This window comes from Stegostoma tigrinum, chromosome 10 (assembly GCF_030684315.1).
Source record: "Stegostoma tigrinum isolate sSteTig4 chromosome 10, sSteTig4.hap1, whole genome shotgun sequence".
In the NCBI taxonomy this organism is placed as follows: Eukaryota; Metazoa; Chordata; class Chondrichthyes; order Orectolobiformes; family Stegostomatidae; genus Stegostoma; species Stegostoma tigrinum.
In genome coordinates this window covers 80,419,913-80,434,416 of record NC_081363.1, presented here as the reverse complement: position 1 = coordinate 80,434,416, position 14,504 = coordinate 80,419,913, and the positions used below count along the sequence as shown (strand labels likewise).

At 53.4% G+C, this 14,504-nt stretch overlaps 1 protein-coding gene across 4 annotated transcripts in view; it reads left to right on the top strand.

Annotated features, from left to right (window-relative positions):
• The window catches only part of plekhh1 (pleckstrin homology domain containing, family H (with MyTH4 domain) member 1), a 138,988-nt gene that overhangs the window by 61,935 nt on the left and 62,549 nt on the right, over positions 1-14,504 (top strand). For all 4 annotated transcript variants that reach the window (XM_048538191.2, XM_048538194.2, XM_048538195.2 and 1 more), the window contains 4 exons: positions 24-107; positions 3,107-3,188; positions 9,406-10,184; positions 13,862-13,940. In XM_048538191.2, the coding sequence (XP_048394148.1) occupies positions 24-107; positions 3,107-3,188; positions 9,406-10,184; positions 13,862-13,940 (1,024 nt within the window). The remainder of the gene's footprint in view (positions 1-23; positions 108-3,106; positions 3,189-9,405; positions 10,185-13,861; positions 13,941-14,504) is intronic.

Sequence of the window (14,504 nt, the reverse complement as noted above, 5' to 3'; positions counted from 1 at the left end):
TTTACAATCCCTCTTTCCCTCAGAACCAGTTGAGAGCACAGGAGGCGAAGGTGATTGAGGAGAAGGCTGTCAGGATCAAAGAGTGGGTGACGTTTAAGTTAAGAGAGGTAAGCCCTGGGTTCTGGTTCGCCGGGGCGACTGGAAGGAGAGTGCTGGAACCTCCAAGCTCGCGGCACTCCTCCAATCCTGGCCTCTTGCCCCCATTTTAATCGCCCCGCCCTTTTCGGTGGCCGGGCCTATAGCTTGCCTCTGGAATTTGCCGCCTAAATCTTTGTACCTCCCTGCCTCTCCTGCTTTAGGAGGCTCTCTTAACATAGGAGCGCGGAGAGCAGGAGCAGGACGAGGCTATTTGGCCTGCGTCACCGTTCATGGCTGATCGTTCATTCCGCTGGGACTCCATTCCACAGCGTACGAGATGCATTAGACCGGTGTGTCTCTGCCATTTTTACTGGTTTTGGCCTTCTGGGGATGGCCACAGTCAACCCTCTTCTGGGAAGAATAGAAAGGTGTCAGTGTGACTCACTCCTGCAAACATTCCAGTGTTAACCAAAAAGCCTGAATAGAAGGCCCAACGAGAACGACCTTCAGTTCCTGAATAGAGAGGCACTCCTTTTACGTACGGTCTGCTTCGAAAGTATATTGTCTTCCCCGTGTGGATGACAGGGCTCCCTCTGCTGAGGTGGGCGCACCCTTCTCCTCCAGTGCCCGCTCACCTCCATCGTTTACAGCAAAGGTGATTGGCACCATTGCTGAGCGTATTGGTCTCCCTAAAAAGAAAACCACATGGCAATAAAAACACACCTCCCCGAAAGGCAGGGAGACACACAGGTCCCATAAAACCAATTGCCTCGGCGCAAAAGTAGACCGTTCAGCCCATCGATAAACCTCAACACCACTTTCCTGCCTTTTCCCTATAATCCTTGATTCTCCTGCTGATTAAAAATCGGCCAATCTCAGCCTTAAGGGTTCCTAATGACCCAGTCTCGATGCCCCCCCTGCTGTGGTCATGAATTTTACAGAGTCACTCTGCTCTGTGGGAAGAATCTCCTCCTCATGTCTGTCCTAAATGGGTGAAGCCTTAGACTGTCCCACACAGGGGGATGTGAAAACATGACAGATCCTCCAGCACACAGGTACCAATAGTTCAGTGGAAGCCCGTCCATTGAGGATGCTCTACCCGTCTGTTAGCTACCTGGTTGTCAGAAGCTGTGGGATGAGGCCCCTTAAGCGACCAGTAATGGACCAGTTATGGGCCTCCGCTGGGGGATGGGGTGAGAACGTCGGCCATTGCGGGTGGAGGCAGGAAAGGTGCGGGGTTCTAAGCCGCCCCGACCTAAGCTTCCACCCTAGTCTCGAGGCTCTGCGGAAGATCTCTGAGACTGGAGGTTTCTACCTCCAGACGTCCACGAATTGACCCAAAGCCAAGGAGGACGTCAGCCCAAACTTTTTTCTCCAGAGCAAGCCCCTTTTCTCCGGGGCAGCTTGGTTTTACCCACCCTGGAGTTCACCCCCTTCTCTCCCACCCACCCCACTCCCAGAATTTGGGTCCGCAGCACGTAGTCCCAATTGAAGGGAAGTGGGAGCTAATTCCGGTGTGGGGTGGTCAGGCCTGTTCTCAGTAGGCCTGTACCTACCCTGTCACCACCAACACCACCGCCCCCCCCCCCCCATTGCCAGGACTCTGACATGTGTGTGAAGTGGCTCAGGGAGGAGGGTGTTCCTGTCACACTTTCATTGTGCACCCTCTCCCCACCTCCTCAAAAACCACCAGTTTGGGCAACTACGGTACGCCGAAGGGTGCAAACCTGCTGCCCTCCAGAGATTTTGAGTTCCCAGAATCTCGGCACATTCCTTGACCCCCCCCACCGCCCCCAACTCTTATCATCAGATGATTGATGTACATTCCTGGTCGAAGATGTCAAAATATTATTGCACACCACAAGCACCATTCGGTCAGAGGTCACGCTCCTTGTTTGCATTCCCTCCCCTTCCTGCTCCCCTCTCCAGATTTCCACCGTACTTCCTCGGAGGGGGTTTTTTCCTGACCCGGGGGGGGAGTGATCTGGCGTGAACGGTCGAGGCTCCTCGTTCTGGTCTTCGCTCAGAGGATTTAGTTTCTCTCCTCTGACCTGACCCCAAACGTCTCAAACCACCTCCTCTGGATCCTGCCTGGTTCTCCAGCCTGGAGTTGCCGCGCAGCCTGACCCTCGTTGCTTTGAGCCTTTCTAGGCCAGGCCAAGCCACCACAGCAAATGACGCAATATGAATTCAACAAAATATCTGGAATTATGGATCTAATGATGACCATTAATCCCTTGCCGATTTGCCGGGGAAAGTCCCAACCGGTTCACTGATGTCCTTTAGGGAAGGAAACGGCCCTCCTTACCTGGTTTGGCCTACATGTGACTCCAGACCCACAGCAATGTGGTTGACTCTTAACTGCCCTCTGGGTTATAAATGCCTCCCGAGCCTCATCCTGTGAATGAATAAATTAAATAATCAAACCGTGGGTGGGTGGGTTTTCCAGGTCTGTCCCAGTTTCTCCGGAAAGCCGTTTGTTCCCGGTTCTTCGCTCTCCTTGCTGTCTGTTTGCCGCCCGCCTGCGCTGCCAATCCTCTTCACTCCCAACCCTCCAGCAGAGAGTCGCCCTTATTAGCACCCTTCCCCTCTCCCCCAACCCAGACAGCTAGTTGGCTAACATCGGGCAATGTCTTCCTGTCTGCTGCCGGCAAGGAGGGCTGGCACCGAGAGGGCACCTAGCTCGGTGGGGGGGGCTGACAGGAACCCGCGCAGCCGAGGTCGGAGGCCTGTGGAGGCTATGGGGGCATTTCCTGAATTACCCTGGCGGTGCCCTCATCATCGGGTGCATCCCAATGCAGCTGGGGCATTTGGGATTGCGGTGTCACCAAGTGTGCCACGCCCTCTCCAAAGTGGAAAGCGGGGTGGTGGCGGAATAAAAGCGGGAACATCAAGGCCCTGTGATTCGGAACCTCCTCGGTGGCTGCTAGGCCTTTTGCGCGCTTGACAGAGGTGAAAGGTGCCACACAAATGCACGTTTCCTCCCTTCCCGTCTCACTGTGGTGCGTTCTTCTTTCGAATTTTGAAGCTGGAGTTCGAAAACCAACATCTCAGAGTAACTACCCAGAAGCAAGCTGAACAGATTCAGGCCCTGCATGCCAAGATTCAAGGTATTGTCCTTTTGAAGGAATTTGAGATCTTGAAGTGCGAAAGCTCTGATTTGAATTTTCCATGTTCTAGTTTGGCTGGCTTTAGAGTAAGATGTGTGTGCGTCTGCTCACTGACACAGGGGAACACCAGAAACCTTTTGGTCTGTCTGGGTGGTCTGGGAGTTTTTTTTGACGATTCCAGCTTTCATTCCCTTCAAAGCCTTTGTCTGGCATATCTTCATCCAGTTCCCTCTGAAACCGGCCGATATAATCCTCCCTAACCAACAACACCTCCCGCTCCCTCCCCGCCCACCTCACCCCACCCCACCGCTTTGCTCTCTGTGCAGCCTCAGCAGTATGATTTTCTGAAGGAGGGTCTAGGCCCAAAATGCCGGCCTTCCTGCCCCTCTGAAGCTGCTTGACCTGCTGAGTTCATCCAGCTCCACACCTCGTTATCAGCAGATTCTCCAGCGTCGGCAGTTCCTACTATCTCTCAGCAGTACGTCCACCCTCTTTTCTCAGACCCTCCCGCTAATCGTGAGGTATCCTTCCGTCGTCAGGCTGCGTGTCACATCACGACCTACGTGGGATCTTGCTGTGTGTGGACTGGCTACCGCATCTCCTCCACCGTTAAAGTTTTGGGGAGGGGGTGGAAATGGGGCGGGGGAACGGGGTGGGGTGGGGGTCTTGGAGGAGGGACGAGGGTGTGGCGGTTACAGTTCGAAAACTACGGTCGTCACTGGCTTTTGGCCCCCCCCCCACCGAGGCCTGGACCTCGCGGGTTTGGGGCCTAGTCCCAGAGACCGAAGCCTTCAGTTCAGGGGCATGTGGGTTTTAAGGCCTACCCCGAAGGCTAGGCAGCCCCACAAGCGCCTTGGGACTTTCCGGCCATGCTGTGCCGACTCGGAAATGAAAAGTGCAGCCGCTGGGCCAGATTGTTTCATCGCGAATGCCTGGGTGGGGTGGGCGGGGGGGGGGGGGGGCGGGGGGGTAGCGAGTTGTGACTGGACAGAATTTGTAGGCACTGTCGCTCCTTGTCCTACTCACAGGTTTTAGGAGGTGGCTGTGTGGCTTTGGTGGGTGGGTGAGGCAGGCGGGGCCGACTGTCCAGTGGAGGGAGAATCATAGAATCCCTACAGCACAGAAGAAGGCCATTCAGCCTGTCGGATCTGCGGAGAGCATCCCGATTCCCCGCTCTGTAACCCTGCAATTGAGCACGCCCAGTCCACCTCAACTGCACGTCCTTTGGGACCGCGGTAGGAAACCGGAGCACCCTGAGGGAGACGCACGCAGGCGATGTGCAAACTCCACACAGACGGTTGCCCGAGAGCGGAATCGAACCCGGGGTCCCTGGCACTGTGAGGCCACTGAGCCCCGTGCTGCCCACTGGAGAGAACAGTTAGGCCTCTCTCTCTCTCTCTCTCTTGGAAAGTGGTGTCAGGTGGGATCAGCTACGGGTTTATACAGCGGCCTGAATCTTATGCTCCCCATCACCCCATTTACATCGTCTCCGACAGCCCCGCGGTTGCCTCCTTTCGCTCTGGACTTTTGCGGGAGGGAGTCTCTAAGATGCCAGTGAAATTGCATTCGTTGCGGTCGTGCCCTGGTCAGTTCTTTGCCGATCAGTGCCGCTGGCTTGCTCCTGTGCGGAAACTCCTCTGCATTTTCCTCAGGTCTCTCACATGTCCTTCCATGCAGACATGATGTGTTTGTCTGTCTTTGTAAATCTGAGCCCGCCGGCAGCAGGAAGTTACTGCCTTTGTGGTATTGAGCGTGTTGTAAGTGACTGACCGGAAGCTGTGTCTTCAAACGGAGTTACTAAGAGCCGGTTCTACGTCAATGAATGGTTTTTGTGTTCCATCTTCTTGGATGTTGTAGAATGCCCTGAGGCAGTTTATGGGAGTGCATGACAGATAAAGCCCTACGAGCAGGTGGAGTAAGGGCATCTTAAGGCAGGTAACCAAAAGTAAGTGCTGGATTTAAGCCGCAGTTTAAGAAAGGTAGATAGAGAGAGAGAGAGAGAGAGAAGGGAAGAAGTTCACAGAGGAGGAAGAGATAGTGGCCAAGTGGCATTGTCACTGGACCAGCAATCCAGAGGCCCAGGTGAATGCTGTGGGGATATGGGTTCAAGGTAGTTCAGTTCACCAAGTAAGCTATTAAAAGCCCATGCAGTTTGCTCATGCCCCCTTAGAGGCAGAAATGTCCAGCTCTGGCTTAGACATGACTCCAGGACACCCCACAATATAGTAACTGCTCCCCATAATGCCTGGCAAACCAATCATTTCAAGGGCAACTCGGGATGGGCTAACCTCTGATGAGAAAAACAAAAGGAGAGATACGTTAAGAGTTCTAGAACACCCTGAGGAAGTGAAAGGTGCTATATAAATTCAAGCCTCTCTTTCCCTGTGCTCCTATTTTGACTCGCGGTCAGGAATGTTACTGCAAAAGCCAAAGGCTCATTCCCCAACTATAAAGGCATGATGAAAGTGTTACAGAAACTGGTTGTACGTGTATGTTACGGTGAAAATCGACTCTACTCACGAGCCGTAGGATAAACAGACAGAGACGTAGTTGGTTTTGGAAATATCTAACCTTGGGGTTTAATGTTTGACTGCTTTCCTGTAATATTTTGTTTAATAATCGAATGATTCAGTGGAACAACCGTAACAGATTTACAGGCCCAAACGTAGTACCCTGTTTTGTTACTCAATAACCAGGGATTAACCAGTAGGAATGTCTGTCACCTTTTGGGTTCGACCATTCAGACCCTCCCTATTTACCAGCTGAACTGCTTTGTACAGCACGGTGAGGCAACTGTCAAAGCAGATCGATTTCTTTTGGGGGGGAAGCCTAGTTTCCCAGACTGCAAGGAACGCCTGCCTCCACTAAACATATCCCTTCAAAATCGAGGCAAGAACATAAATGGGATACAGAGTAGGTTGTAAGCGAATGGTGCAAATGTAATTAAGTTACGATGAAGCTTTACAAAATCCTGGTTCGGCTTCAACTGGAGCACGGTGTCCAGTTCTGGGAAGGGAACTTTGGGAAGGATGTGAAGGCATTGGAGGGAGATTTGTGAGAACACTTCCCAGGGATGAGGATGTTCATGGATGGAGCGGAGCAGGTGGTGATTTTTTTTTAATAGTGAAAGAGAGGTAGGTTGAGAGGTTGTTGGAAGGGCCTTTTCAAGCCTCTGATGGTTCTAGATATAGCAGATCGAGAGAACCCATTTCCATTGGCACACGAGTTGGGAAGACACCAATAAAAGGTGGTTAGCAAAATGAAGAGAGGTAATGTGAGGCGAACTTTCACACAGCTAGGGGTTAGGGCCTGGAACTGCCTGTGCGTGTGGTCGAGGCAGCTTCAATCGTGGTTTTCCAAAGGAAACTGGATGATTATCTGGAAAGAAAATTTGCAGGGCTTCTAGCTGGGGGAATTCAGGATTGGTGGGCGTAGCCGGGATTGGGGGAGCGGGGGTGTTGGTGCTGTGGAGGTGGATGCTCGTTTGCTTGCTCTGGCTGGGAGCCAGGATGGGCTGAATGGCCTCCACCTCCTCTCTCCAGGTCCTCGAACCCGGCGTGCTATTCCTGACCAGTCCTCCACCTCAACCCCACTCCGATGCCTCAGAGGATTGTGGGTTTGCGTGCGCTTCGGCACATTTTGTGCCGGTCTTTCCTGCCGTCTGATGCTACCCTTGTCAACACGAAACCCCCCCCACCTCCCCCACCACCCGCCCCGCCCCACATTCGACCTGGGAGTCTTCCAGGGGCAGGGCTGCTGTTGCCCCCAGTTCACTCGGAGGGCCATCGCTGTGGCAGATGTCCCATTTGAGACTCCACACTTAGGACCCACAAGAAGAATGCCGGCACGTAAAGGGCTCAGTTAAACTTCGACAGCCTAAGGTGTTGAGACCAGGCGATTGAGTTTAACGCTGGGGGCTCCACGTATGGATGGAGCCCCAGATGAAACCTCCCTCTTGCTGGGGATCCCAGAGCTTTGGGGGCAACATTTTAAAGTTAGCGGCGATACGAAGATAACAGGAATTTGGAATTCTGCATCCCACACAGTGCTAAGGTTAATATTAGTGGCAGCTGGGGCAAGAGGTTAGTCAGTTTAAACTTTTGAGCCTCTGATTTCTAGATTTGTTCCCCGTTCGGGAAAGATGGGAAATAGGATCGAAATGCTGAGCTGCCGTGACGTGACTGGGTGGAGTAGCAGGCTCTCGAGTGGCCTGACCTGTTCCTTGGGTTGGTTGGGGGGAGGGAATAGTATTTGCCTGTTTGCTTTTGACAAAAGCCTTCATACTGCCTGTTTACCCCCTGTACGGCAATGAATATTGGACTGGGAACAGATATACCAACCGCTTGGCTGTGCACCCTTTTAATACCCCCATCCTGCCCCCGTGGCAGGAATTCTTTGCCAGTGCGCCCACTCCCAGAACCACAACTACCCTTGCAAGCACTGAAGCTGGGCCCCGATTGCCAAGATCACATTGTGCAGAAACATTCAGTGTCAGGGCGCTTGTACGGGGAGGGGTCAGTGAATGTTCAGGCTGGCGGCAAGGATCGAAAGCAGGGGTGGAAGAGGCAGTAGTGGACCGGAGCTGAGAACGTGTGCGACACTAAAGCAAGGCCTGAGGCTTCCCTTGCAACATTCCCAACCCAGATCGTGGTCAAAGCGCCTTGGGGTGCAAGGTGCGGGGGATGGGAGGGGAGGCGCGGTCGCAGGCAGACAGGGTGGTGAAAATGGCGTCTGGTACGTGTGCCTTCATTGGTCGGTGCATTGAGTACGGGAGTTCACGTTGTAGCAGTACAGGAGATCGGTCAGGCCACGTTTGGAGTATTGCTTGCAATTCTGGTTTCCCTGCTATAGCAAAGATTTTGGGAATCTTGGGAGGGTTCAGAAAAGATTTATGAGGATGTTGCTGGGGTTGAAGGGTTTCAGCTACAGGGAGAGACTGAATAGCCTGGGGCCATATCCCTGGGGCGACGGAGGCTGAGCAGTGACCTGATAAAGGCTTATGAAGTCATGAAGGGCATGGACAGGGTGAATAGCCAAGGCCTTTTCCCCACATTAGGGGAGTTCAAAACTAGAGGGCATGGGTTTGAAAGGGACCTAAGGGCCAGCTTTTCATACACACATGGAATAAGCTGCCAAAGGAAGTGGTGGAGGCTGGTACAATTACAACATTTAATAGGCATCTGGATGGGTACATGAATAGGAAGAGTTTAGAGGGATGTGGTCCAAATGCTGACAAATGGAACTAGATTAATTTAGGATATCTGGTCGGCATGGATGAGTTGGACCGAAGGGCCTGTTTACATGCTGTAAATCTCTGTGACTCTTTGATAGCACCTCTGAGAAAGGCCATATTGTAAGTCAGGGATAGCCCTGTTGCTAGTTAAGCCACCCAACTGCAGACCCCACATCCAGCCCCAGCATCGCAGTGTCCCCATGTCATCATTTCCATCCCCTCCCTCCCTCCCCACCCCTAACCGTGCACCTCACCCCCACCCACAGGCCATCCTGAAATCTCTCAAACCCACACTCTGTCACCCCCACCCTTTCCTGTAACGCCCCTCCCACTGTTGGTCAGCCCTGCTCCCTGTCCAGCGCTATACCCCTGACCTGCCCTCACCGTCACCACCTCCATCAGCTCCCATCCCGAGACACCAGCCTTCCCTGAGCCCCGTCCCCTCCATTACGCTCCACTTTCCAACACTGTGGGCCCCCCCACCACCCCAATCCACTCACCCACCCCTTCCGCCCAGCCTCATGCCGTCCCACTCGCCACCCTCATCTCAAACCCCCCCACCAAACCCCTCCCAATCCCTGTTGGGATATGGGCTAGGCCATTTAGGACTGAGGTGATCGGGAAAGGCCTTCACCCAGAGAGTATTCGCTTCTATGGCAAGCGGTTGAGGCCAAAACACTGAACGTTTTCACAAGGAGGTTGCATGTAGTTCTGAGGGCCTAACTGGGGTCAAAGGGCATGTGGAGAAAGGGGGGATAACAGGATCTGGGATTGGACAGTCAGACTGCGTGGCAGAACAAGCCAGAAGGGCTGAATGGTCTACTCCTCTCAGTTTGTATATTTATCCCCCCCTCCACTGCATGTGCTCTAAAGCCCCCCCATCCCTCCCCCATTAATATTGAGAGAGTTTCTCCATTTTCTGTTGGTTTCGACACATTTGGGCCGTCCCAGTAACCGGGAGCTTGATTTTTTTTGCTTGAACAGACTCACGGAGCGAGCGACCGGGAGCTGACGCGACGACGGTCGTGGCCCCCGAAACCACCCCTGTGGCTCAGTCCCGGCCCGCGGCGGCGGGTGAGGAGCCCTGCGCCGAGGAGGGGGAGGAGTGGCCTGGATGGATCGCCTTGGAGGGGGAGGAGGGTCGGGCCGAGGCGGGGAGTAGGCCGGTCCGGCCTGAGGCCTGCCCCCTGGAGCCCGGTCCAGGCCTGGAGGAGGACAGCGGAGGCGGGCCCGAGGTCAGGCCCCCGCTGCGGGCCGCCCGGGAGATGGTGGTGGTGAAGGGCTGCTCAGCGCCGACATCCGGCGAAGGCACCACCCAGAGGCCAAGGTCCACCCTGCCAGCCTTGGCGGCCAGGGAGGGCCCTGTGGTGACCAGCATGACCTTGCCCAAGGCCAGGACGCCACTGGCGCCGAGGGACAGCATCCAGCTGGCGAAGAAACACCTCAGCCAGCCGCAGGCCGGGGCCTCCGACAGGCCCCACCGCCTTGTCCGCATTGACATCGTCTGCCCCGCCTTCCAGCCGGCTGGTCCAGCCCGGCGGCCCATCCGGGTCCAGGAGACGGACATCGACGACGTTCCCGAGCGGATGGACACGGAAGAGTGCGAAGGCACCCCGGCCCGGGACGGCTCCCTTCCATCCCCACCGTCACCACCACCACCACCGCTGTCACTACCGGCGTCGAAGGAGGCTTCAGTGGATTCAGAAAGGTCTTCCTCCAGGAACGAGCCTCCCCCTCCCCCCCTGCATCGTTTGCCCTCCTGGGTAAGAGGAAACTTCCTTCACTCTACCCCACTGGGCCAACCTCGGTTTTCGGGGGTGGGTGGGGGGGGGCGCGCAGCGGGATTCAGATATTGTGTACAGTTTTGGTCTCCTTACCTCAGGACTGTTTACCAGACTGACTCCTGAGAGGGCAGGACTCTCGTATTCGCTGGCGTTTAGGAGAACGGATGGGCAGATCTCATAGAAATAATTCGAATGGGATGACGCTGTGGCTCAGTGGTTAGCACTGCTACCTCACAGCGCCACGGACCTGGGTTCGATTCCACCCTTGGGCGACTGTCCGTGGGGCGTTTGCACATTTTTCCCGTGTCAGCGTCGGTTTCTTTCCGTTTCCTCCCACTGTCCAAAGATGTGCAGCTTAGGTGGGTTGGCCGTGCTAAATTACCCATAGTGCCCAGGGTTCGCTAGCCACGGGAAATGCAGGATTATAGGGATAGGGGTGGGTCTGTGTGGGATTTTCCTCGGAGCGTCGGTGTGAAGCTGACGGGCCGAGTGGCCTCCTTCTGCACTTGTAGGGATTCTGTGATTCTCATCGGAGGAAGCAACGATGACCTGATGACCAGGGTGTCTCAAGCCATGAGTCCCAGTTTATGGACACAGGCCAGGCTGTTTATGATGAGAGCGGTGAGCCTGCGGGAATTCTTTTGCCACAGAAAGCGGTCGAGGCAAAAACACTAAATTTTTTCCAAGAAGCAGATGTAGTTCTTACAGCTAAAGGGTATGGGGAGAAAGCGGGAACAGGTTGGATGATCAGCCAGTGAATGGTGGAGGGATTTGGAAGGGCCAAATGTCCTGCTGCTCCTATTTTCCAATGTCTCTGTGTCACACACCAGCACCCTGAAACCAGCCCCGCCAGCTCTAAGCTTCCAGTTCCCCTGGTAGAGATCCCCCCTCTGAAACCAGAGGGGCCTTCTCTTGGGCAGATTGCTGCGTGAGGCTATGACTGGGACACATTACTCATTCCACCCTTGCAGAGCAGAATGCCCGAATCCACAAACAGAGGCGGTATTTTCCACACCACTTCCTCCTTTATCCATCTCTTCTCCGCCTTCGCCTATCTCCCTATTTATTTCAGAATCCCCTTCCCCTCCCCCATTTCTGAAGAAGGGTCCCGACCCAAAACGTCAGCTTTCCTGCTCCTCTGATGCTGCCTGGCCTGCTGTGTTCATCCAGCTCTGCAGTGTGTTATCCCACATTCTCTAGCATCGGCAGTTCCTGCTATCTCTGAATTACTGGGATTACATGTCTGCGTTTCACTGGGAAGTTGCCTTGAACTGTACTTAAAGAGCGGTGAGGCACACGTTAGCATGTGCACAACGATTTATTTGGACCACATTAATCGTCACATTGTGATGATGTGTAGGTGCCGCTGTTTAACTGGGGTGGATTGTGACCTGGTGTTGTGTGATTTCTGACTTCATCCCATTTCGGGAGCTGAACCCCACACTTTGGGAGCTGAACCCCTTCCTGCACATTGGCCTGTAGCCCTGCAGCACTTAAGGCACAGGTCTGGGTACTTTTTTAAAAGGGTTTAGGGCCTCTGCTGCCCCCAACCAGCTCAGGCAGTGAATCCCAGATGCCCTCTGCATAAAAACATTATTCCTCGTGTCCCCTCGAGTTTTCCTGTCACTTAGCTTGAAGTCTGTGACTCCAGACACTCTCTTGTGGTGACAGTCCAGAGCCCTGAAGGAAGATGCAGTTGACTGCTGCAGTCAAGGTTTGTAGAGAGGAGAAAGAAATCCTCCCCCCACCCACCCCCAAAGTAGAGCTGGTCCTGTGGAAGCCAGAATTGGAGGACATTGGCTGGTCCGATCCTTCCACCAGTTGTTAGATGGTAATCTCCAATATTCCTTCTGAAAACTGGAACAAAACTCCCATCGGTGTCCTTGTAGGTGCAGGAGCGGGAAGGCAACAGGAAGTTTACCCTGGAAAATTCAATTGTCATCTTGATGCTATCCACTCGACTGTCTATAATTTAGTATTAAAATGTGCACCAAATCGGGAAGTCGAGCTATCAGGATCAAGGCAGTTTCCCTGCTGTAAAAGGAGCCAGGATAGACACATCTGGCATGTCATGTCACCACCAGTGGTAGGCAGGTGTAATTACAGCATGATAATAAAATGTGAGGCTGGATGAACACAGCAGGCCAAGCAGCATCTCAGGAGCACAAAAGCTGACGTTTCGGGCCTAGACCCTTCATCAGAGGGTCTAGGCCCGAAACGTCAGCTTTTGTGCTCCTGAGATGCTGCTTGGCCTGCTGTGTTCATCCAGCCTCACATTTTATTATCTTGGAATCTCCAGCATCTGCAGTTCCCATTATCTCTGTAATTACAGCATGACATGTTTACATAGCGGTTTCTATTATACATGGAGACAGGGGAAACTGTAGTGTGTGCAGAGATAGTCACAATTGCAACTACATATTTGCGACTATGACAGTGATATGTTGTACTAGTTGGTCTTTCTCGACGTCTCTGCAACCCAGGATACAGCCAATCACAACATCCCTATTTAATACCTTTCCTCTACTGTTCTGCTCAGTGCAAGATTTTTGTTCCTCCGACCCTTTTACTCTTTCTGTTCTTATTTTTTTTCATAGCCAGCACATTAGGAGGCCATCTGGCCCATGGTGTTGGTGCTAACCATCTGGAGGAGCTCTCCAATCAGCACAATTCCCGGCACCTTCCCCGTGCTTTCACCGTTTTCGTTTTCCTTTCAAAGGTCAGAGGATAACCCAACCACCTCCGAGTCCTTGATCACAAACAACGTACTGATCTTTGTACAGCCTTGCCCAAACACCTCACAACCTTTGACATTAGGAAGTTGATGGGAGTGGACTAAACACAGAAACGTGGAAAATACGACCAGGTGTAGCCCTAAGAACTATATCTAAACCCTTTTTGAAAACACTCAATGTTTTGGCCTCAACCATTTTCTGCAGCAGAGAATTCCATGGGCTCACCGCTCTCTAGCTGAAGAAGTATCTCCTCATCTCAGTCCTAACTGGCCTACTGTGTATCCTTGGACTGCGAAACCCTGGTTCCGGACTCCCTGGTCACTTGGGGGGAACATCCTTGCTTACCCTGTCTACTTTGAATTTTGTAGGATTCCATGAGAATCTCCCTCATTTTTCTAAACCCCAGTGAATATAGTCCTAAGCCATCCTGTAGTCCTTAGTCAGTCTGGTAAACCCTCTGTAGCAAGAACATCCTTCCTCAGATAGGGAGACCAGAACTTCGAAGAGGGTCCACCAGCAGTGACTCGCCATGGGAAACCTGGCCAACGGCAGCGATCCTACATGGGATGGATTGTGACGGCCACATCAGGAAATCTTGCAGCAATGCCCTGAGAGGGCAGACAAATGCTCCCTTTAATGCCGTGCAATCTGATCGTGCCCTGTACTGCACAGTGGAAAGGTAAGCCTCAGATTTTGTGCTCAGGTCCAGGACTTGCACGTCAACCCTCTTCGCTCCAGGATGAACATGGTACCCCACTGTGCCAAGGCGAATGAGATCGATTCTGATCATGCCTGCAAATTTAGTAGCTGACTCTTCTCTGCCCCTTGCTCCTGATTGGGGTTAGTCACTTAAGCTTTGGACATGGGAACTAATTTCCAACTGTTTCTTCCCCGCACCCCACCATTGCCTGTGTTTTACAGGAAGGTCGAATATATGCCCTGGCCAAGTCTGGCATGAGGATGTCGGAGGTGACCCTGGCTAGCAGCTCCTCCAAGAGATGTAAGTGAAGTTGGTCAAGGGGACGACATGCCTTGTTTGGTGAGCTCGATCGGGTGGGCGTGAGGGTCCTTTATCATTAAACCAGGAGTCAGCTCCATTCCCCGGTGAGGCATATTCTCAGCCTCTGATGTGGGGAAGGGGGGCGCGGTTTCCCTTCTGCTTCCCCATTGGAATCTTTACGTTGTCGGATAGAGAGGGACAGTGATCAGCGGGGGCCTCGGTTTGACATCTCCAACAGCGCAGCACTCTCTCAGGAGTGCACTGCGAGTGTCAGCTCCCAGAGGCAAGAGCAGGGCTTGGGCCCCAAGACTTCAGGGTCATGTGGACGTGGTGCGGCCTGGCGGTGATGTGTACGTAGGCAGACCTCAGTGCCACTTTGTGTAGAAATGCACTAAGTGGTTTACATTCCCCGTCTTCATGTCTGTGCGTGCCGACATGTTCCCATCAGTATATTGCATGCAGGCCCGCTCTGACGTTATGTTAGAGATGAGACGTGGAGCTATCAATCCTCCAGGATCCCCCTGGAATTTTCAGCAACTGTAAACATAAGAACTAGGAGGAGAA